Source organism: Prionailurus viverrinus, chromosome F2 (assembly GCF_022837055.1).
Source record: "Prionailurus viverrinus isolate Anna chromosome F2, UM_Priviv_1.0, whole genome shotgun sequence".
Taxonomy (NCBI): Eukaryota; Metazoa; Chordata; class Mammalia; order Carnivora; family Felidae; genus Prionailurus; species Prionailurus viverrinus.
The window spans coordinates 8,573,357-8,597,736 of NC_062578.1; the positions used below are offsets into that span (position 1 = coordinate 8,573,357).

A 24,380-nucleotide genomic window follows, 5' to 3' on the forward strand; every position below is an offset into this window, starting at 1 on the left:
CCTGCACTTCCTATCCCACAAGACCGAGGTGGAAATACAATGAGCGAATATAGGTAAAGGAAAATATTGCTCTCCAGCCAAAGTCCTTTATAACGGACGCATGGCATTAATACTCAAAATATTTTGGGCGATATAATTTAAAAGTCATGTTGGCTAATGATTCGGGGAATAATTTAACCAATCAAGTTAAGTTTCCTTTTCTTTTAAACAGAAACAGTCTCTTTTTTGTGCTCATTTTGGTTTTGCTTTTTACTAGGAAGAACTTTTAACTAAAACTTGGCTAAAATAAAACATCTGATAATAGCTCTCATCTTTAAAGGATCAAACCCTCTGCTTTCTTATTTGATCAATTTCAAGCTATCTTAAAAACACCTGTACAACTCCACCTTATGTTAGTGAAGTGATCGATGAAACAGATAAAGGCGTTTACCTTTAAAAATTCCCAAAGTTCCTTTTTTGGCAGCTGAATACCATACTTCTGAACTGTGTAACTTCAAAACTCTAGATTTAGTACAGCCTTAGATACAGAAGCACAGTGTCCTAAAATGCCTTTAAAATTTACTATAATACGTCTGCTTCTTTTTCAGAAGTGGTTTTGGACGTTATCGCTTGATAAAAAGCACAGAAAATTAGTGCATGCGGTACACAGGCACTGCCATACACAGGGTGGCAGCACTGAGAACAAAACACAGGCAAACGGCAGAACACCCGAATGGCCCAGGCGGCCACACACAAGTGTGCCCGCAACCTGATTATGAAAACACTTCTGAGACTCACGGCGATTTCGGTTTTAATTAAGAAATTCCTTTTAATGCTGGCAGAGGTTCCATGCATTTTAGAAAAGCTCTTATGAGTCAGGCTCTGAACGGGATCAGTTGCACTTTCCTCACAACAAACCTTCTCTTCCTCTTCCTGCACTGATAAAAGGTAAACTGAGTACCATTACATTTAAGACATTGTACCCATTATACCCAGTGCTTAAGTAGAGCAGCTGTATCTCAAGTGTGTGTGTACACACACACACACACACTCTTCTGTTGTTGTTGTGTGTGTTTCTTTCCAATTTATTTAAATTAAAAACAAAAAGTTAGTTCATCTATGTCTCCCACCCCTGCCCCACCCTCTGCCTCTGGCAACTACGAATCTGTTCCCCGTATGTATGAGGTTGGTTTTATTTATTTTAATTTCTCACATATAAGAAAGATTATGAAGAACGTGTCTTCTTCTGTCTTCACTTAGCTTAATACCCTCAAGGTTCATCCATACTGTCACAAGTGGTGAGGTTTCATTTTTTTAATGGTTGAATAATATTCCAGTGTGTGTGTGTGTGTGTGTGTGTGTGTGTGTGTGTGTGTGTGTTGTTCCTGTACCCTGACCATTGTAAATGGGGATGTACATATCCTTTCAAGTTAGTGCTTTCATTTTCTTTGGATAAATACCCAGAAGTGGAATTGCAGGATCATGTGGTAGTTCTATTTTTACTTTTTTGAGGAGCCTCCACACTATTTTCCATAGAGGCTGTACCAATTTACATTCGCACCAACAGCGAACAGGGTTCCCTTTTCTCCACATCCTTGCCAACACTTGTAATTTCTAGTCTTTCTGAAACAGCCACCCTAACAGGTGTGAAGTGATATTTCATCGTAGTTTCGATCTGCATTTCTGTGATAATTAGTGATGCTGAGTATCTTTTCATGTACCTGTTGGTGATGTGCACGTCTTCACTTGAAAAATGTCCATTCCGATCCTCTGTCCATTTTTTTAACTAAATTGTTTGGTTTATTTTGCAACTGGGCTGTGTAAGTTCATATATATTTTGGGCATTAGCAGATAAATGATTTTATCAGATAAATGATTTGCAAATATTTTCTCCCATTTAGTAGGTTGTTTTTTCATTTTGTTGGTTTTCTTGGTGCCTACAAGCTTTTCAGTTTGATGTAGTTCCACTTATTTTTTTCTCTTGTTGCTCTTGCTTTTGGTGTCAGATTTTTAAAAATTTTTTTTTCAACGTTTATTTATTTTTAAGACAGAGAGAGACAGCATGAACGGGGGAGGGGCAGAGAGAGAGGGAGACACAGAATCGGAAGCAGGCTCCAGGCTCTGAGCCATCAGCCCAGAGCCTGACGCGGGGCTCGAACTCACGGACCGCGAGATCGTGACCTGGCTGAAGTCGGACGCTTAACCGACTGCGCCACCCAGGCGCCCCTGGTGTCAGATTTTTAAAAATCATCACCAAAGACCTATGCCAAGGAGCTTATTGCCTTTTTTTTTTCTAGAAGTTTTAAGGTCTCAGGTCTTCTTTAAAAAAAAAAAATATTAAAGTTTATTTATTTATTTTGAGAGAAAGAGAGCACCAGTGGGGGGAAGAACAATAAGAGAGGGAGAGAGAGAGAATCCCAAGCAGGCTCCCCCCGCTGCTAGTGCAGAGCCCAACGCGGGGCTCGAACTCAGGAACCATGAGATCGTGACCTGAGCTAAAATCAAGAGCTGGACACTTAACCAACTGAGCCACCCAGATGTCCCGGTTTCAGGTCTCACATTCAAGCCTTTAATCTATTTTTAGTTAATCTTCGTGTATGGTATAAGGTAGTGGTCCAGTTTCATTCTATTGTATGTGGCTGCCCAGTTTTCCCAGTACCGTTTATTGAAGAGAGTGATCTTTCCTCGTTGTATTTTTGGCTCCTCTGTCATAAATTAATTGGCTATATGTGTGTGGGTTTATTTCTGGGCCCTCGATTCTGTTCCATTGATACATGCGTGTGTTTTATGCCAATACCATACTGGTTTTTTTTTTTGCATACCGCTTTACTACAGATTTGTAATATAGTTTGAAATCAGGAAATTTGATGCCTCCAGCTTTGTTGTTCTCAAGACTATTTCACAGCTATCTGGTATCTTGTGGTTCCATACAAATTTTGGGATTATCTGTTCTGTTTCTGTGAGAAATGCCCTTGGAATTTTAACAGGGATTGCACTGAATGTGTAGATTGCTTTGGGCAGTATGGACGTCTGACCAATATTAATTTTTCTCATCCATGAGCATGGAATATCTTTCCATTTATTTGTATCTTCCTCAATTTCTCTCGTGTTTTCTAGTTTTCAATATATAGGTCTTTCAGTTCCTTGGTTAAATTTATGCCTAGGTTTTCTTTTTGATGCAATTGCAAAAGGTGATGTTTTCTCAATTTCTTTTTGATAGTTCATTATTAGCGTACAGATACATTATAGATTTTTATATATTGAGTTTGTATCCTGAAACCTCACTGAATTTGATTATTAAATTTAATAGCTTTTTGATGGAGTTTCCATATATATAATATCACACCATCTGCAAATAGTGGACAGTTTTTTTTCTTTCTTTCCAATTTAAATGCCTGTCTTTTATTTCTTTTTCTTGCCTAATTTCTCTGGCTAAAACTTCTAATACCATGTTGCATACAAGAGGCAAGACTAGGCATCCTTGCCTTGTTCCTGATCTTAGAGGAAAAGTTTTCAGCTTTTCACCACTGAATATGATGCTAGCTGTGGGCTCGTCCTATATGGCTTTTATTATGTTGAGACACATTACACCCACTTTGTTGACAGTTTTTATCATAAATAGATGCTGCATTTTTTCAAATGTTTTTTTTGCATCTACTGAGATGGTCACATGACTTTTATCCTTCATTCTTATTAATGTGGTTATCATTCTGACTGATCTGTGACTGTTGAGCCATCCTTGTATCCCTGGAATAAATCCCACTTGATCATGGTAATAGGATTCTTTTAACGTATTGTTAAATTCAGTTTGCTACCATTTTGTTGGGGATTTTTATATTATGTTCAACAAGGATATTAATATGTAATTTTTTTCTTGTGGCATCCTGTTTACTTTGGGTATCAAGGTAATGCTGGCTTCATAAAATGAGTTTGGAAGAGTACCCTCCTCTTCTATTTTTGGGCACAGTTTGAGAAAGATTAGTATTAATTCTTCTTTGAATGTTTGGTAGAATTCACTAGTGAAAGCATCTGGTTCTGGACTTTTGTTTCTTGAAAAATTTTTGTTTAGTGACTCAATCCCCTTACTACTGATTGGTCTGTTCAGATTTTCTATTTCATCATGAATCAGTTTGGGTAGGTTGTATGCTTCTAGGAATTTATCTGTTTTTCTCAGTCATCCAATTTGTTGCCATATAATTGTTCATGGTACTCATAATCTTTTGTATTTCTGTGTATTTCTGTATCTCCTTTTTCCACTTCTGATTTGAGTCTTCTCTTTTTTTCTTGGTGAGTCTAGCTAATGGTTTGTCAATTTTATCTTTTCAAAGAATCAGCTTAGTTTCACTGATCTTTCCTATTGTCCTTTTAGTCTCTTTCATTTACTTCTCCTCTAATAGATGTTATTTCCTTTCTTCTACTGGGTTTCATTTGTTCCTTTTCTAGTTCCCTGAGGTGTAAAGTTAGATTGTTCATTTGAACAAGAAGATGTAACATTTGTACACATTTATGTACCCCAAATAGAAGTACCTAAAAAAATAAAGCAAATGGTAACAGGCATAAAGGAAGAAATAAACTACAATACAATAGTAAGGGGCTTTACTACCTAACTTACATCAATGGATAGATCATCCAGACAGAAAATCAATAAGGAAACACTGGCCTTAAATGACACATTAGGCTAGATAGACTTAACAGATATTCACAGAACATTCCATCAAAAGCAACATTCTTAAGTCCACACGGAACATTTTCCAAGAGAGATCATATATTAGACCCCCAAAAAGTCTTAAGAAGATTAAAATCGTATCAGGCATCATCTTTCCTAACCACAATGGTATGAAATTAGAAATTAATTACATGAGGAAAACTGGAAAATTCACACAAGATTAATAAGCAACATGCTACTGAACGACCAGCAACTTGCTGGTCAAAGGTGGAATCAAAAGAGAAATAAAAGAGACAAATGAAAATGGAAACGTAACCTACCAAATGTATGGGATGCAGCAAAAGCAGTTCTAAGAGGGAAGTTCATAGTGATAAAAGCCTACCTGAAGAAACAAGAGAAGCCTAGTGCATATTTAAAAAAGATGACCCGAGCTATGATTAAAAGTGCTTCAAGATAGAAACTTCTTTTAAGAATGATAGGATCTTGGGAGCAAAAATGCTGTGATTAGGTAAAGGCAGTTAAAGTTTTAAAACACTTGCCTTAATTATGTTATAATGTCCAAAAAGGGAGACTTTTCAGGAAAACATCTGTAACACTACTTAAAAAGAACTGAAATATCCCCAAGAGTCTTAAATGCTTAATGATTAAAAATTTCAAATGCAGTGGATATTCAACTGGCATAAAGTTACTTCTAACCCATTTGTCACCATTTTTCCTTCAAAAATAACTGCAATAATCAAATATTATAATTTTCTAAGTAATTGCGTGCCTGTATTTGAAAAATATATACACATTGTGTAAAAAAACAGACGTTTATGAACTTCTACAAAGCGTCAGATTTATAGGTCTTCACTTTGTTTACAAAATCCTACGCATATAAAAATAAATTCAGGTACAGAAACAACTTCCAATGAAAATTCCTAAATTTCAGCAGTGCATCAAGTTATCCCAATATTTAAAACCCTCGTTTTGTGTTGAATTACATCGATTCCTTGATAATCAGATTCATTTGGATTTAGGATAATATACTGTGCATGTATAACCTCTTAAAAGGTAATGTGTGAAAAATTATTGCTAAGGAATATTCATTTGCCTTACACATTTCTCTTAAAAGTAAAGTAAAGCAAATTACCTTAAAAGCTGAGACTGGTACATGTGCTTTGCCCAGGGCATAGTTAACTCAGTTATTTGTTTGGATGACAGTAGCTCCAAGGATGCTCAAGGTTTATGAAGCAGAACAAGAAAGGCATAAAATATCACCCACTGTTGTTGGAAGAGCACCCTCTCTTTGAGGCATTTTCCTCCTCAGAAACGTTTTAAACTCTTCCAAATAAGACCTAGCAGGGATCTTCTACGCCGCTTGGTATAATAAACCTACCTATTTTCTTAGATGGCTAATTCTGTTTAGAGCTGAAACCCTAAGCATCTGAATAGTGATCTGCAAATAAAATACCACTATTAGAAGTGTAACATAACCAAGGTTGAAATTTTACCCAATGAAATGACCTCAGACAATAACAAATTAGAAAAACACATAAAAAATATTTTCTCAGATTTACTCAGAAAATAAGGTTAGAAATACAAAGAAAGTGAATTCATATTTGAGGTGTAGTTTATAATAACATATACTGGTCACATGAATATTTCTTTTTAAGGTTATAATAGATCTTATTCAGCTATATAAAGAACCAACTCTCATAAGCTGCAAATTTAGAACAAATTCAATTTCAAAGTAAAGGAGCTAATTTCTCTTCTTTGGAATGGAACGGTTACAGAAATTATACTTTAGGAAATACAAAAAGCTTAAGAAAGATAACATTACCCTTAAATAAAACTGTATTTTCATTTCATTGGCTAAAGTTGATTTAAAAAAAAAAACCCTATTATTCTCATCCTTTTAGGGTATGGTGGATAGGGATATGGGCACTATGTAATTCCAGCTTTGAGACAATTCAAGAAAATAAAATCAAATTACTGAGAAAATGTAGCAGACTAAAATTCAACTGGTGTTATTTTTAACCTGAGTGTCTGAACTACCTTAAGTTTCCAGGTTCCGTTTCTTAAAATTCTTCTGATCAAGAACGATTCAATCAACTTTTTACTAATATATTTTAGTGAACAAAACTGATGAAAACATTTTCTCAGCTTGCCTTTTAGCCAAAGGAGCTAAGTCCCTCATTCTCCGACTGATTTCTAGTTTAACAGTCTCCAAAAATATATCTCAAAATGAAAGGCTCTACTGCCTAACTGTTGATCAAAAAGACAGAAATTAAAAAAAACAACAAAAAAACTGATGGCAGTCCTTTAACTGTAGCATTTCATCTGAGAATTCATAGTCCCATATTCAGAAACTTTTTAGAAGCTAGGATATCATAAGGAATCAACAGGCACATGTACAGTTTCGATATTGGCTTGAGACAATAATTCAAGTATTTGTTAACTGAAAGTCTAACACGAGTCTCTCATTCTCAAAAAAGGTAGAGTTCAAGACTGTGCAAGGACAGATCATCGTTCACAATCTGCAGAGGATTCGGTCGCCCTTTAGGAGAAGATGCCTCCTCTACCCTCAAAATACCTTCTCATGCTAAAGGAAACTTGGACCCGGGAACATAACACTATACTAAGTCTAGATTCTCCTTCAGAAAATCAATTGCTACTTCATAAATAGGAAAGAAAATTTTCCTTTAACTGTCAGCAGACACTCAAAAACATTCCAGAAATTAAGAACTTTGTTGAATGTTCTTATCTTTACCTTGTGAAAAGCTTTTTAAATGTTATTAAGTCTGTAGGAAATGATTTAAATTGCCCTAAAAAAAAGTCTACAAAGTACCTGGTTCTTAGCCTACGTTTTAAAAATCTATTTCATTAACCTAACAGAAAGCTTTAAAATTTCTGATGAAGAGTGGAGAAAATAATTTTCAATATTTTCTAAGGTTTTTCAGAACACTTCACTTAGGTACACATTTAAAACAATCTTTTAACATTTTTTAAAAATAGCAAGAAAATCATTTTTCCTTACTTGAATTTAAAGAATTGAAAAAAACCACTACAAACTATTCTTAGAATTTAATTTAGTTTGATTTGGAAAGGAAAGGCTTTGGAGGAACCTGTTTTTAAAAGGTTATCATAAAGTCATCAATTTGTTTTAAAAACACTCTCTTATAGATTCCCCCAATTACCTCTCTCTTTTGGGGGGGTAAATTTATTATTTTTGCTCTGGAATTAGTTATTCTTTATTCACATAAGTCAATTTTTAAATTTACCATGATTTTTATTTTATTCTGAAATTCTCATCTACTTACTTCTTTCCCAACAATTTTGGGCATTTTAGTCCATTCTTATGTTCCTGTTATACACTTTCACTACTTAAACTCTTATTTTTAAAAGGCACCTAAAAGACTTTCTAGCACCTTTACAGTTCTAGGTTTTCTGGGTTTTTAGATTAGGAAAAAAATTTCACTTAAAAAAAAAAAAACTGCAAGGAAACATTTCAAGCAAATTGCTTATCCCATTAACCTAGGACATAATTGCCTAAATTCACCCATTTTACATAGGCACACACATTTTCTTAGGTAGTCATCTCCAATTCCCAACGCACACTGTGGTTAGTTTTAACGCCATGATCCTGCAGTAACTCTGTTTACAAGACATCCAGGGACTTTTAAACACTAACAATTTTAATGCACACCACCTCCCTTTTTGAAGATGAGAAATTATTTGTTTTACAAAAATGGATTTCTGGTTTCTGATAAGCATTACAAATTAAAAAAAAAAAAAGCAAAAGCCTTGACACCCTAATGACCACAAACAACAATACACACACAAAACAAAAATACCAAACATACAGAAAACAAAAATGCCAAAGCACCCTCGGTGGTGCCCCACAGCCCTGTACTTGCCCATACCACTGTGGAGAGGGGAGGCAGGGGCAGGTGTACCTACTGAGGAGAATGCACACCCCTGGACAGCAGGCCAAGCGAGTTAAAAGCAAAAATCAAATTATGTCTGTGTCATAACTTCTAGGAGGCTTTTGTACTTCATATAGTTCTTGTAACATCAAACGTGAACAACTACACACCAATACTTTCATAAAATATTATGATCTAAACATTTTCATTTAATTTCTCAAATTATGCCTGGAAATGAAAGCTGCTAATGAAATAGAAAAGCTGTCCTGTTACAAACGAAAAGTGGTAATACAGTAGATGTCAGGTTCAGGCATTTCAAAAAATTTGGGCACTGAAATAAACGCAAGAAGTAAAAATTAGTTACCTCCAAAGTGGTCTTATCGTAAAATGGAAAAGAATTCCCACACACGAATTCTAAAATCATGGTTCACTTTGCAGTTTATCAATCCAATGTACCCTGCCCTCACATTTAACTTATTTGTAAATACTTTTCCAAGGCTACCTAAACACTAACTAATTGGTTAAATATGCTGCCTGCATTAATTCCTGTTAAAATTAAAGAAATTAAAGGTCCACTTTTGTTTTTTTGCAGTGGCTGATACATATTCCAAGTATTTGATGTCTCAGAAAAGGTGCTTATCAGGGTCTTAAAACATTTAAAACATGGCTCAAGGGACAATTTATAACCCTTTTACCTTTAACATATTCACTATCTTGGATTTTGTTGTACACATTCAGTTGTTTTTCCTTCTTCTGAAACTCTTCCCTTACTCAAATAACTAAAGAATCTACGATATTATCAATACAAAGAGAAAAAATTTATATTTATTTCCTACACATTTGGAAACACACAAAAAAAGAAAAAGTAATCCAGGCAGTGTAAGTAAACTCATTCAGTGAAACTTGTTTCTTGGGTTTGTGTGTGTGTGTGTGTGGATGAATGTGTGTGTAACAGGTAATTTTTTATATATTTTAATTTTCCAAAAAACAGGATTCTAAATAAAGAATATTAAAACATTCCTCGAAGGAACCAATATTTTGATTACACAGTTCAAGAGGCAAATGATTATTGAAACAAAACTTAAAAGACAGCTAGCTATAGATATAGGTTTCAGATATTTGGCTTTTCAAATGTCAAAGACAGGAGCATTACATTTCATTTAGCAAACAACAATTTAATCCTCAGAAAGGAAAATTTCCAGAATACCAACCAAAATGTATACAATTGTGTTAAAAATGAGGAAAAAATTCCCACTTTCGTAGGATACTAAAACACAAAGAGTATCCTTAAAACTTTCTAAACTATTTTGATAAAAGCAAATTCACTATTTAGCTGTAAGACATCTGTTTACTAAAATATGTTGGTTATAATAAATATACAGATACAGAATTTTGTCAGTATTAGCCCACATTTATAAATTATCTTCCACAGTGCTAAATTCCTTACAGAATTTCAAATAGCAGAATTAGGCATATAAATTTCAAATAAGAATCTCAAACTAGGAGGTTTCTCTAATGCTAACTGAAATAAAGAGTTTGAGTGTACACTATCCTTAGATTATTTCTGTAAATTTGTATAATTTAGCAGTAGCTTCAGAAAAAGTATGTTCAACAGGTAGTGTATCTAAGACATTTAAAAAGCTCAATACAACCAATTCAAATTAGATATTATGCTGTGTCCTATCCAAATAAGACTCTCTAAGGAATTACAGATTTTTATACTTTGTACACTCTCAGTGCATTTTCTAATTCAGTTAAGTAGCTAGCCCTGTAAAACCCAAACACGAAGAAAGTTTTATACCACCCTTTGTGGGAAAGGGGGAAAAAAAATCACAATACCAGCACTTTTATTTAGGTTGACAACTCACTAATCATAACTTGAAGTGTCCAAACAAACTGAATAACTCAATAGTCTAATGCAAGTGGCAGAAATACTTTTCCTTCACTTTTACAGAAACTGAATTTAATGATATTACTATCTAGTTTATCAAAGTGGCAAGCATTCAAGATGTAAAGGTCTCATTTATTTTAAACACATAGCCTAGCCCTGACTACTTATAGTTAATGGAACTGTCTCCAGCCAAAATACAATGAAAATGTAAAATGTATTTCAAAGGTTCTATAAATATTAATGGCGTTCTGAAACCCCTGGACAGATGATTATTTTGGGGAAGGGGAAATTACTCTTTCCCATTGATAGTTTAATCACTTTCCTATCAGTTTTGATTTTACAGTGGTTCTTGGGAATAATTTTTAATGAGTTCTTAGAAAGTTATAATTGCTTCCAAAATCAGAAACCACAAGATGATGTACTCAAACACTACACCGATGTAATGCTGTCAGGGAGGTATTTACAGAAAGGTGCAGATAGGGGCTCAACTGTGAACACACGTTAACATACAATGGGCTTCAAAACAATAATCTGTTTGTACAGTATGGAAGGAAAAAATATTCTGTGTAAGAAGTCTAAAAATCCAGCTCTAATTTTAATCCATTGCTATAACTCATAAAAAAAACAAAAGAAAATAGGCATTTATTTCAGAACTCCATATACCTGTGGAAAACAGAGCCCAAGTAAATTCTCTCCGAGAGTAACCTTAATCTCAAATAGAGCACAGCTGACAATGGGCACATTTTAATTTTTGAAAATACTGTGAACATGTAAACCATTAGAGTCAATAGTAGTTTATGATCAGTAAACATTTCCTGGCAAATAACACAAATAAATTCAACTGAAAAGATGCAGACTGACAGGTCTCAGGATTTTAAAACCTTTTAATTTCAAAGTAGCAGAGTTCCAGCACATGTATAGGATGGGCTTTAAAAATGGGTCTACGTAAACTTTTCCATGGTGTTGGTGGATGTGCTTTTTTTTTCCCCTTAAAGAAATGCCTACTGCTTACAGTGTAAAAGAATCTCCACCACTCTGTCTGCAGTTTTCAACCAGAAGTCCTCAATGTACCTTAAGCCAAATTGAATATTAGGTATTTTACAGCTTTTACAAAATGGCTGTAAAATCACATTATGGGCATACACAGCTCTTTGATCTTGCTGCACAGAATTCATAACTGTTCAATAATGCTATACCATTACACCACACACCTTAAACTATTTCCATTTTTCCACAAATCCTTCCAAAACCAGCTTCCAAAGCAAAGAAATGTAACATGAAAAGTTCCTGGGAGGCTTGTTACACAAAAGAACAGCTTGGATACAAACTAATCTACACAATGTCCATCTTCTGGGGAGCCTGTTTATCCCTCCTTTCCCTCCATCACTCCTAAAGGTGGCTGCACTCGAGTAGTGGAAAGAGAAGGCTCTTCCCTCACCACACCCTCCCAGCACCTCTGCTTTTGGTCCTCAGACAGGGATTCTGTGTAGGTGATGAAAATCACAAGAAAAGAGAGCTGTCCCTTTAAAATGCCCTGCTCTGTCCCATATCCCACGTGGAACCAACATCAGCAGCACTTTCCCATTAACTTCAATGTGATGCAAGAGGCACCATCCTTTTATATACGTAAAACCAGAAAACTTCAGCTTAATATTCTTTACTAAGGATGAACAGGTGAAGCAAACGGGTCAGGAAGGGAGAAACCAAGCAACTCCCCACCCCTCCCCAAAAGGTGCTCCAGTCTTGCACTCCAGTCTCTCTGTGCAACATCACCTCTCTACCCCTCCTCTGTACAGCCCAGATTAAAGAAAGGAGGGAGCCACTAACAAAACCTGAAACATAAATGCGACGAAAATGCAATCTAAAGCCGGAAAGGTTTATTCTTCCAATCACACGTATTAACTCTATTAAGAAAATGGCATCACTTTTTTTTTCCACCAAAAAAAACCACCCACCCCGCAAAGATCATTAAAAGAGAGTTATAAAATAGCAAATATAGTGTTTATCTTATCTCAGATCAGTCCACATTACCAATAAGTTTAGCAGTTTCTGCACTACCACCTCCCCCCTCCCTCCCCCTCCTTCTCTTGCATCGGATTTTCACGTTTTCTCATTGTCGGTTGAGTTATAAAAGGCTTTTGCCCTTCGAAAGTTTTAAAAAATAAATAAATATTAACTCCTTGGTCCCTGCAAAGTCAAAATGGACTTCAGGGGAAAGGCGGTTCATACTTTTACCTTTAGCGAGAAAAGGGGGAGCATCCCGGATTTTTAGGGATTTTTTGCGATTTTTAAAAAATTTTTATTTGGTTATATGCCTGAGTTCTCCCTCCATTTTGGTTGTTTATGATACTGACAACAAGCTGTCCCTGCTCTGTGCAGATCTCCTGCTTTCATTTAGCACCCCCTCCCCCTACCCCCCCCTCGCAGCCACACATCCAGGGCTCACACCTCCCCGCAGACCCCGCACCCCGACCCCGACTCGCCCACCTGAGGAAAGGGCAAAAACAAATTCATTTCTCCAAAAAAGAAAAACCTCTTTTGAAAAAGGGGCAAAGTTACCCCAAGTCACTCAAAGTGCCCCCCAAATATTGCCGACTGCGGGTTTCCGCCAGGCCCTTTGGGAAGCGACCTTCCCCCGGGATGTTTTGGTGGAAAATGCGGAGAGTTTACTCTCAAAACTGAATTTATATTAATTTTTCCCTTATTTTTCGGGTCTCTAATGTCTTCCGCTCTCGCTGCTGCCGCTGCCGCTGTCACAATATTCACAGCACCAGAGAGGAGGAGGAGGAGGAGGAGGAAAACTTTTCAAACTTTCCAGACCCTGAATAAAGGGGTTTTTTTTTTTCCCACCGACCTCACCTTTGGGTCTCCAGCCGCATCGCCCCCTGCCCTGTCAGAAGCGACTTCGGGAGTCCTCACACCCCCGCTTAATTATTTTATTTTATTTTTTATTATTATTTTTCTCTCTGGGGTCCTGAGCAGGGGCTGAGAGTAGCACAAACTTTTCCTCCTCCTGCCGCCGCCGCTGCTCCTCTGCCCCCTCGGCTAGTCCCATAATTTAAATAACCCTGATATTTCTCCCGCTAAACGCCTCTCCGCCGCCCCGGACCCCGGGAGAACTCACCGCGGGGCTTTAACATCCTCCCTCCGGCCCGTCCGCCGCCTTTACACCGCCCGCGGAATTTCTAATAATTTTTTTCTCATATTTCGGGCTGGACGCGGCGGGCCTGGAAATTGTTTCCTTACGCCTCTTTCCAGCAGCCATTGTAGTGTATGCGCTGCCCCTGCAGCCCAACTTGCAGCTGCCGCTGCCGCCGCCGCCGCCGCCGCCGCCGACGTCGCGCCCACCGCCGCCTCCCCCGGCTAGCTCGGCCGCCACCCCCGCCTCCCGCCGGCCCGCCCCCGGTCCCCGCCCGCCGCTGTGCCCGCCCCCCGCGCGCGCTCCGCCCCGGGGCCGGCCACTAGGCGCCGCCGCCGCCAGGGACGGGCCCGCCGATTGGGCGGCGGTGCCGCCTGTCAAGCCGAAGTGTTAAGAGGCGGGCCTCGGCCCGGGGGGCGCGGCGGGGCGGGGGAAAGGGGCGGCACCGCGGGCTCCGCCCCGCCCACTCCTCCCGCCTGGGCCCTCCTCCCGCCGGCTGGGGGCGGGGCGAGGCCCGCCCGCCCCCGCCCGGCAGGGCCCGGCTCGGCTGTCAGTCTGGCGGCGGCGCGCGTCGATTGGGCCGGCGGCCGCCGGGGAGCGGGGGCAGCACGTTGGGATGCGCGCTACTTAAGGTCCAGCTGCGTGAGCCATTGACGTGTTTGGAGCTGGAGACGGCCTGGGCGCTGGCGAAGCGGCGGCCCGAGGTGAGTGGTCCCCCGCCCCTCCTTCCGCGGCGGCTGCAGGGATGCAAGAAGAGAGGGGTGCACCTGGGCCACCGCGGGGCCCGAATCCACTCCTTCGGTGTGAAGCCCCTACCACCAGGCCTTGCCTCAGCGCGGGCCCCTTCCTGTCCCTCTTTCTCCCCACGATTCGGGTTTATCCGGGCTGGGGACGAGGAAGGTGACCCTCGGCCTGCCTGGGCACCCCTAGCTCTTTCTTCACTCTGTCTCTCGGCCTTTGGGGCGTCATTGCCTACCCCCACCTCCAATTTCCTGCCTTTTCCTTTCCCCCTGCCCCACTCGGCTCCATCCAAGGTCAAAGCAAGGTGTGTTCACCTGTGCCCACCGTCCACCGTTAAACCGACAGGCAGCATCGCGGAAGGCAGCGAGGCCGCGGACTCGCAGCCAGTTTCTCCATTCGACTTCCCCGCTCCGCCCCGCTATGCCATGCTGACTTCCTGACCCTGCCTTTCTGCACCCAGCAGTGGGTTAAGGGCTTTGGGCTCTGGCATAACGTGTTTCAGCTTCCTGCTAGTTGCATCTGCGTTGTATCAGACCCACAGACCTTGCCTGGGCTCTGACCAGCATGTGGGCATGGACGTGTTCCCTATCGTTCCCTTTCCCTTGCCTTTCAAAGCTAGTTGGGGAGTGGGGATGTGAACTGGATGGGAAATCAAGACATATATATATATATTTTTTTTTACAGTTTGCCTTTTGGAGAGATTTTTAGAGTTATTCCTCAAATGTGCTGTGCTTTTGTGACCCCTCCCTCACATCTTTGGTTTTCTTTCTGTCTGTCCTCTGCAAGAAGAACTTGCTTTGTAATATTTGCTTCGTGCCTTCAGAAAGTAAGCAGATAAGCCCTGTCTAGCGGAACACTCGATCTTCTCTTTAGCCCTTTTCCTCACTGTAAATTGACATTTCCTCTTCATTTCCAGTGATACTTGAGGATTCATGCAAAGAAAGTGACATTTAGAAATCCAAACTTACTTTGACTTGTATTTAGAACCCGGAAGAGAAAGGAAATGAAATGTGAATAACTTCATGCTGCAAACCTGATTTTGTGTATATGTGATGTTACCCAGGTGTTATTTTTATCAAAGAATTCTTGAATTCTTGATTGGTGATGATTTTAAAATGCAGTGCAAGTGCAGTTTCATGTAAGGCATGCAACCTGAATTTTGCCCCAAGCTGATCGTTGTTGAGATGATATATAAGGAGTATGAACAGCTAAGCAGAGTTCTGTATTCTCACGTCATAGGATGGATGTTAAAAAAAAAAAAAAGAAGGATGTGAGTTTATTTAGTATCGTTATCTCTTCATAAGAAGTCAAGCCTGCAAAAGAATCATATTCAGGAAAGGAAGAAGCTTCTAGATACAATTGAACAGCATCTTGAAATTCCTTTTTACCTCGATGTTTCTGTTAGTTAAGGTATATTCATGTATTGTTTTTAAGTTTATTTTGAGAGAGAGAGAGAACGCGTGTGAACAGGGGAGGGACAGAGAGAGAGGGAGAGAGAACGTCCCAAGCCGGCTTTGCACCATCAGCATGGAGGCCAGTGCGGGGCTCAGTCTCACGAACCTGTGAGATCAAGACCTGAGCCGAAATCAAGAGTCAGATGCTTAACCGGCTGAGCCACCCAGGCACCCCTAAGTATATTCATGTATTGATCAACGAAAATCATAAAATGAAATAATTTCTTAGAGGATTCCTAAAATCTAAAGGATCCTGGAATAACTAAACTCTTTTCCATCCTTGTTTGTAAAGATCAATCTCCTTTAGCCTGGACATCCTGGTCTCTGAACTAGGTAACCCTTGACTGCAAATGCCTCCATTTTTTAGGAACTTACGGGGTTTGATTGATTTTCCTGAGTGTCCCTTATTTCTTTTAACATGACAGATATTTTTTTGATGGTGTCGTCCAGAGCCAGAAAAGTAGAAACCCTTTCATACAAAATTTCTGACCTTTGGTCAAACTGACTGATGGCGGTTCTTTGCTGGGCGGTGTTTTGTGTGTCATATTGCATCGTTGCTTGTTTCTCCTTAAATCTTTAGGGGGAAGATGATTAAGCTAGAGCAGGATTCAAGAGCAGGTTAACTCAGCTTCTTAAACTTAGTGCAGAACATTTAAAAATATTTGTGGGTGGCTCATCAATAGAATATCGATGTATTAAAACAAAAAAAAGCCACTTTAAAATAATTAACAGTGTGTTGACCGTTGTTGGTTTTTGTTCAACATTTTCTCTTTTGGTTCCTTTCTATGACATGTCTTCGAAGATGGTAGACATACCAATTTGGGTTGAACTCCATTAGAGAGAGCAGTTGTCCCAGAGGATAGTTGACATGCCTATTATGGAAGTACTCTGTGACTTGATAGAATCATCATCGGTTGGCTGTTAGGGAACTGTGATCAATCTTTAATCGATAAAGACTTGTGCAGAGCTGTATGTGTAAGGCTTGAGTCGGAAGATTAATGAACCACGGTAACATTCTGTGACTTCCTTTAAGCCAAGGGAAGTATCCGTTAAATAGAAGACGCCCCTGGAAGTAAAGCTTTAGTTTTTCTTTTTTCACTTTTCGAAATGTCAGCTGAGCCGTCACTTTGTTCTTTTGGTATGTTGGCCAACCTTGGTGCTGGTTACAGAGTACATACTCTGAGTTTAGTTAACAAATGTTTTTGCTAAAGTTGGGTTGTCTTAATGACTCCACGCTCATTTTATATGCTGATCGATGTACAATAAGGAAGTAATTGTTAGAATGCACGCTGTATTCTCAGGTTTTGTTAGGACATTTCACAGCTTCACCTTTGGAAATAAAGATAAACTAATTATATTATATTATAGCTGAGCTGTCCTCTTGGGCATTATGATCAACATGCAGCGGGCGAATTTAGATATGGCCCTTGTGCTGAGGCACCATGGCAGTGCAAAGGAAAAACACGTCCAAATGTTTATTCTCAGAATACAGAGGCCATATGAAGTTCCTTACTCAATAATCATTATGCCAAAATTAATTTTTCAAGTACTTGTGGGTCTAATGAGATGTATGATTTATTTTTCTCTCATTTGCCATGTAACTCTTTTCTCCAATGTCTGCCTGCAGTCAGAAACCTGTTAGGATGCCTATGGTAGGACGGCGGCTGAGAGATCCAGACATAAACCCTTGCTTGTCGGTAAGGTGGTTTGCTTTTAATTTTCATGAGGTTAAGTTGGAAAAACAGGCTTGTTCTGCTTTTGTGGGTATCTGTTTTCTGCGGTTCTTGAATAAAGTTATTTCAATACAAAAAAGATTCCTGGCCAGCGTATCCTTATTTCACTAGAACATTTTTAGGTGTTCATAATTTAGCTGACAAAGATTCACCTCTTCTGGGTTTACCGTTGCTTGTATAACGTGCAAGCATTTAGCTGTCGCTGAAACTCCAGGCAGGCATAGGTTAACAGCAAGGAAAATCTTTGGTCCAGAAATGGAAAGTTGCAAACTATGTTTTTAAACTGCCACTGAAATTTATGTTTTAATAGCAATAATTTCATCATGTCCTTGAGACAGCCTGGCTGAGAATAAGGGCCTATAATAGAATGTGCCCATTTAAAGCCTAAAGATTTCCACAAAGGTTATCATATAAGCAAAACGTTTTGTTGTAATAATAAGGTTTTATTGGCAGGTATGTGGTGTGACCAGCAATACTGACTTGTGGCTTTGTTACCCTGGGATAACGCAGTCTCCCATGACTGGTGCTATTCCCTGATCCCATATACGTTTTTCAAATATACACACTCGTTAAATATTTGGTGTAGAAATTTAGCTTTGCTTCGTGTATCAGATCTGTTTTCAACAGCTTTATGCAGTCTTTCTAGATAGACTGTGTTTCTTAGAGCTGTGCAGCAAATTACCTACCCCTTTAGTTAACGCTTTCCCTTCGATGACCTCTCAGATTCCTACTTTTTACTTTGAAGTTTGTTATCCAATCTACTTCCGGTTTAGACAGCTTAATTTTAATTCCCAAATGGCTGCTACTCTCCTTTGAACTCACAGCCCTGTGTTGCTCACGTAGGTTTTGAAGTGATATTAATGATATCTATTAAAACGGCATACGTTATAGTATATGTACTTGCGTAATGCAGTGTGAGTGATAGCCAAAAATACATCGAGATGAGTGGTGGTAATTTAAGTTGCCTTGATGTAGACCAGTTATTAGCGACTTACTTGGGATCTCGAAACCAGCTTAACATCAAACAGCCAAGTCAAAGCTGGAAAACAGGACAGCTGCACTTGGAACTGGGAGACTGGGTTTTGACTCTATGCTGCGCGGTAGTGATTTCGAGCACATTGCACCTTGCCTTAGCTTCTTTGTTAAACACTCACTGGGGTAAATGATCTCAGTCAGTGCTCCGGCTCAAGTTCCTGTGATCAGATATTCAGAAAACTGACCCAGACTATGAAAAGGAAGATGTCTGCTCTGAGCAGAATGAGTCCTGGGATAGTCGGAAAGATAATTCAGTGTTTGTTCATGACGCGTTCGTTAAAATGAACAGAAAGGAACGAGTTCGTGTTACCTGCTTTGGGGGGAAGGAGCCTCAGAAGTTTGGGATTTTTTTTTTTGTTTAGATCCCATTCCACCCCCTAAATGATGCCTATCTTACATATTTAAGGAATCTGATGCTTCTACCAGATGTATGGATGAAAATAACTATGACAGGGAAAAGTGTTCCACTTACTTCCTGAGGTACAAAAACTGCCGGAAGTTCTGGGTAAGCCGAGCTCGGTTAGCTTTGCGTTAAAACTCGTCTCTGAGGCGTGAAATCGAAGCCCAAACTTAGTCAGTACCCACAGTCTTTTCTTAGTGATGACTGGGGAAACTTAACTTTGGCTCTATCCTGTGCGCACCCTAAAGGATCCTTGAGAGCTCTTAACTGGCCACCTCCTCCTCCTACTCCATCCGGGCAATAACAACGCAGTTCTGACTTAGGTGGGTCTTCCTATGCATGTAAGATCTGCAGCCCTAAAACAATAAGCTTGTTACAATTTCACTTTTCCTGGAGAGGAGCAGACTGGATAACTTGTTCTGTCGTAACACAGACTTCAGCTGCCACACTGTCCCCCGGGGTGAGCAGCCGTGGCTGGGACGATGGTGACACCCGCAGCGAGCACGGCCATAGTGAGTCGGGCACCACTGGCTCATCCTTTGAGGAGCTGGAGCTGGAAGGCGAGGGACCCCTGGGATTGCCAAGGCTGAGCCCCGAGGCTGAACCCCTAGGGACTGTCAAGTGGCCCCGGGAACCTAGTACCCCCCGAGAAGGGTGAGGAGGTAACCCTAGGCTCACACCCTCCTGGGGTGCAATCGCTAAGGAACTGAACAGACTCTCCAGCCCTCTTCTTCCTTGACCTCTCTGGCCCAGGCTGGGGCCTGGGCCTCAGGGGGAACTGACTTCCACTAACCCTGGGCTCTAGCTGAGCCTTCTTACCACACCTGTGGCTTCCAGGGCCAAAGGAGCCAGGGACTGTATTCTGCACCCAGACCCCGGGGCTACCGCCCCTCTGACATCTTTTTTCAGAATCACATTGGAGCTTCCAGGACCAGAATAAAGCAAATGATTTTCTTGTTTCACCGGGGGGTGGGGGGGGGGGTTGGGGGGGGGGGTAAGGCTTCGATTTCTGCCTTCTCCTATCCCACCACCACCCATGGTAGTTAAAATGCCCCCCTTTTTCTTGAGACATCGGTATATGATTTCTTTTTCTCTGAGCCCTGGATCCAGCTACTTCCTTTCCCTCTTTTGAATTCACTGTTGGTTTCATTTAGCAATCACTTAGTAGGTCCTCTTGATGGACTGGATTCCTGTGCTCTCGTACTTAAACAGTATGTTCCCAGCCCAGTTACTGTCAATGGATTCCTATGAGAATAATCACTTCTATTTAATTGTTAATAGCTTGAAAATATTGTCCGAAGAATGAGAATTAGTTTTTTGGTTTTTCTTTATACTTGGTTTTTAGAATTTCCCTTATGAGGACGTAATAACCAATTACTGGCAAATGATGAGCATTTAATATGTGTCTGATTTTGGTTTCTTCTTCTTCCTTTTTTTTTTTTTTTTTTTTTAACCTACGTGCAGAATTCTGTCATGATCCAGAGAAGACAGAACGGAGTGCAGCCGTCTATGCCTACAGCAGCAGAAAGGGACGAGATCTTGGGGGCGATGGGAAAGATGCCCTACTGACTGTTTGCATTAAAATTGTTTATTTAAGTTAGAAGCAGATGAATATTTTTAATAAACGGTGACTGTGACCTTTGAACACCTTTCGGGCCTTACGCAGACAGATCTCCAACTCTACAAGGGGAGACAAAGTTAAGTTAGCCCCGTGTCCTCTGTGTTTGCGCTCAGTGCCATGATGGTGGTCCGCCGCGGCTGGCTGTGCCGTGCCGCGGAGTTCGCGTTACTTCCTGAAGGTAAGGGAGCATTAGGAAAGGTGACATGAGGAGTCCCGCTTTTCTGCGGGTAACGGGCACAGAGGACAAGGAAAGACTGCGCGGCAGCACAAGGAAGGTGGTGTTTCCAAGGATGGGAAATGACGTGCACGGCAACGCGATGGGAGGAAAGCTCGAGCTGGGTCTGGAGAGTGGTCTGTAGACTGTACCACCAAGAGTACGAGGTGGCGGTGGAGAGGCGGACAGAAGCCCGGGAAGGTGAGTTCAGGGTGGCTGGGTGGCGGGCCTCAAATCTCGGGCTCAGTGCAAAGCAAGACCCCGACCCTCGCTTCACTCCCTTACCTCTGTTTAAATAAGGTTAGTATGTTGACTAGGCGGGGAAGCAGGGGTGTGGGGGGGTTGTCTTAGACAAATGGCAGGCCCAAGAACTGGTTTTCTTTTCTTTCCGTAAGGGGAGGCTTCAAGGATTCCGTGACTGAAATCCACACGTACTGGATAGCCTTCTGAAGGGATAGTATTCTTGAAGCGCAGTCATGGGAAAAAGATGATTCTCTTCGAAGTGGGATTTCTCTTTGCAGGAAGAGATGGGTAGGAAGGATACAGGGGTTCATAGGTGAACGCACTGGGATGAGACTAGAGCCCCACTGCGTTTTCTGCCGTAAACACAACAGCATTCAGTATGGTGATGGGGGCAAGTCGTGTGGCAACTCTCATACCCACCAGCTATTTAAATCCAGTTTGTCTCATTTACAGAACAGTTTTATAACGTATATTATTTAATAATATTTAATGTACACAAAAAAATCAATGAAAACAGCTTGTGTCCCTTCTCTTTATCTGGCACTGGGTCAAGAGTATTATTTTAAAGGCTGCTGACCATAAACTATCCGTCTCGTTGGTCTTTGTCCAAAACCCAGGTCAGATGTTTTTAAGCCATCTGACCCTGATTGTTAAATGTGATTCTGTTTGAATAAAAGATGGACTGTTTGAGAAATCCCTTGATTTGTATTGATTGCTCTAAAAATGATGGGTTGAAAAAGGACCTGACAAGACATTCATACATACTTGTGTGATCAGCATTTCAGTATTTTAAGCATGCTGTTTTAAGGGCTTGGAATGTTAATGTCCCCTCTTTAAATGTACATACCAACATCAACATTCATCCGGGAGCTGTTTGTCCCGGCCTCACTCTTTTTCTTTTCGTTTCTTCTTTAAATAGCAACTTTGTTGAGATACAGTTCATATACCGCAGAAGTCATCTGTTTAAAGTGGGACTCTGATGGTTTTCAGTCATCACCACAATTGGTAGTAAATCACTTCACCCCAGAAAGAACACATTCTTCATTTCCTCCTCACACCTCCCTTTCTCCCCACCTTTCCGACACTTCGGCAACTGCCTTCTGCCTCTAGAATTGCCTATTCTGATCATTTATATAAATGGAGTCCTGCCATGTGTGGTCTTTTGCGACTGACCTCTTTCCCTTAGCCCAATGTCTTCAAGGCTCCTTCACGCAGCACGTATCAGCACCTCGTTCCTTTTTACTGCTGGGTAACATTCCATGGTATGGATGTACCACTTTTTTTGTGATCCATTCATCAGTTGATGGGTATTTGGGTTGTCTCCGTTTTGGGGCTATGATGAGTCCTGCTGTTTGTTGAACAGTGGGGTACAAGTCTTAGTGTGGGCATTCATTTCTTTTTGAATGTACACCTGCCTTGGAGGTGAATGGCTAGGTCGTATGCTAACTGTTTAACCATCTGAAGAACTGACCAACTATCTTCCAAAGTGGTAGCACCATTTTACAATGTACAAGAGTTCCAGTTTCTCCACATCCTTGTTAACACTTATTATCCGCCTTTGGTTACAGTCATCCTAGCGCGTGCGAGCTGGTATCAGAGTGTGGTTTGGGTTTGCATTTCCCCGAAGGCTAGTGATGTGGAGCATCTTTTTATGTGCTTATTGGCCGGTCACGTATCTTCTTCGGAGAAATGTTCATTTAGATCCTTTGCCTATTTTTAAGTTGGGTGGTGTATCTTTATTACTGAATTGTGAGAGTTCTTTATAGGTGCTAAATCCAAGTCCCTTATCAGATACGTGGTTTACACATGTTTTCTCTGATTCTGTGGGTTGTATTTTTGCTTCATGATGTCCTTTGAAACAAAATTAAAAAAGATTTTTTTCCTAGTGTTTGTTTATTTTTGAGAGAGAGAGCAAGGAGGGGAGGGACAGAGAGAGAGGGAGACACAGAATGCGAAGCAGGCTCCAGGCTCCGAGCTGTCAGCACAGAGCCCGACGCGGGGCTCAGACTCACAAACCGCCGGATCACGACCTGAGCTGAAGTCGGCTGCTTCACGAACTGAGCCACGCAGGCGCTCCTGAAACCCAAAAGTCTTAATTTTGATAAAGTCCAATTTAGTTTTTCTTTTGTTGCTTTTGGTGACATATCTAAGAAGGCGTTGCCTAACTCAAGGTCAAAGGAATTTGCATCTGTGTTTCCTCTAGGAGTGTTACAATTTTGCCTCTTATGTTTAGGTCTCTGATCCCTTTTGAGTTCATTTTTGTATGTGGTGTGAGGTAGGAGTCCACAACTTCATTGTTTTGCACGTCGCTGTCCCGGTCCCGGGACCTTTCATTATAAAGGCTGTGCTTTCTCCTGTTGAATTGTCTTGGCACTCTTACTGCAAATCGATTGTGTATGTCAGTCTATTTCTGGACTTGGAATCCTGTGCCATTGACCTGTATGTCTGTCTTTAGCCACACTGTCTTGATGACTATAGCTGTGCAGGAATGGCATATAGTTCTTTGAACGTGTATCTGAGTGTGTTCTATGAGGTACCATTGGTGACAAACTAATTGGGGACTTTTGACCAACAAATCCTTAATGTACGTAATCATAATATGGCTCCACTTAGGCAAGGTTGTTTGGTTCTAAGTTTGCCTTTAGTAATTCCCTAATCCCTTGTTTGCGTCTTTACACATACCCTGATAACTTCAGTATACTCTTCTTGGAACCAGATTGTGCAAGAACCTGTTGCACCACTTTGGAGGGGCAGAGTCCCAGGGGTTCATCACCCAAGTGTTACATTTGCCACTATTGTATTTCTCTTTCTCGAAGACACTACTCCAGGAGAAGCGAAGCTGATTAACCTGAGAAATCAATTGTATGGGGCTGTTTGTTGGTGTCTGGAGAAAGTTTTCAAGTCAGACAAAGCTTTGATGTCAACTATCAACTAACAAAATATGTAGAAGGCGTTTTACTGTGTTCACGTGCCTCTCACCCTTGGGGGGGGGTGCATCTCATTGTAGATTATCCGTGTAATGGGTGAGCGTGGCACGCTGTGTGTGTAATATGTAAAAGAAATCCTCTTAAGAAGCACTTCCTACTTGAAAGCTCCTGGAGGATACAAGCAAGGTCATTCATGGTTATATATCCATAGTACCTGGTAAACTTCTAGTGTGTGTGAATGATCAACAGTTGTGCACCTGTTGGGGGGAGGGGTGGCTTTTGAAGTCGAACACATTGAAAAAACGTGCTCGGACGATGCAAATGGGTACGCGATATTCAAAGGTCCACACAATGCAAAAGGCATTACAGTGTAAATCTGCCCAGAAGCAGCCGGCGTCAAAAAGTTTTCAAGTTATCGGGGCGCCTGGG

At 40.7% G+C, this 24,380-nt stretch overlaps 2 protein-coding genes across 5 annotated transcripts in view; one reads left to right on the top strand and one right to left on the bottom strand.

Moving 5' to 3' along the window:
• PLAG1 (PLAG1 zinc finger) overlaps positions 1-13,752 on the bottom strand; it is a 51,139-nt gene extending 37,387 nt beyond the window's left edge. For all 3 annotated transcript variants that reach the window (XM_047842469.1, XM_047842467.1, XM_047842468.1), the window contains exon 1: positions 13,569-13,752. The gene's annotated coding sequence lies outside the window, so the exon portion shown is untranslated. The remainder of the gene's footprint in view (positions 1-13,568) is intronic.
• A 430-nt stretch (positions 13,753-14,182) lies between these two features.
• CHCHD7 (coiled-coil-helix-coiled-coil-helix domain containing 7) lies at positions 14,183-21,718 on the top strand. 2 transcript variants are annotated; one of them, XR_007148610.1, is made up of 5 exons: positions 14,183-14,287; positions 17,406-17,475; positions 18,953-19,051; positions 20,411-20,982; positions 21,177-21,718. XR_007148610.1 is itself a non-coding variant. In XM_047842475.1 (4 exons), the coding sequence occupies exons 2-4, from the start codon at positions 17,422-17,424 to the stop codon at positions 20,513-20,515; spliced, it is 258 nt and encodes an 85-aa protein (XP_047698431.1). In that variant the 5' UTR covers positions 14,183-14,287; positions 17,406-17,421; the 3' UTR covers positions 20,516-21,718. The 2 variants fall into 2 exon arrangements, 1 of the variants encoding a protein (XP_047698431.1); XM_047842475.1 differs by having other exon boundaries at positions 20,411-21,718.
• The last annotated feature ends 2,662 nt before the right edge of the window (positions 21,719-24,380 follow it).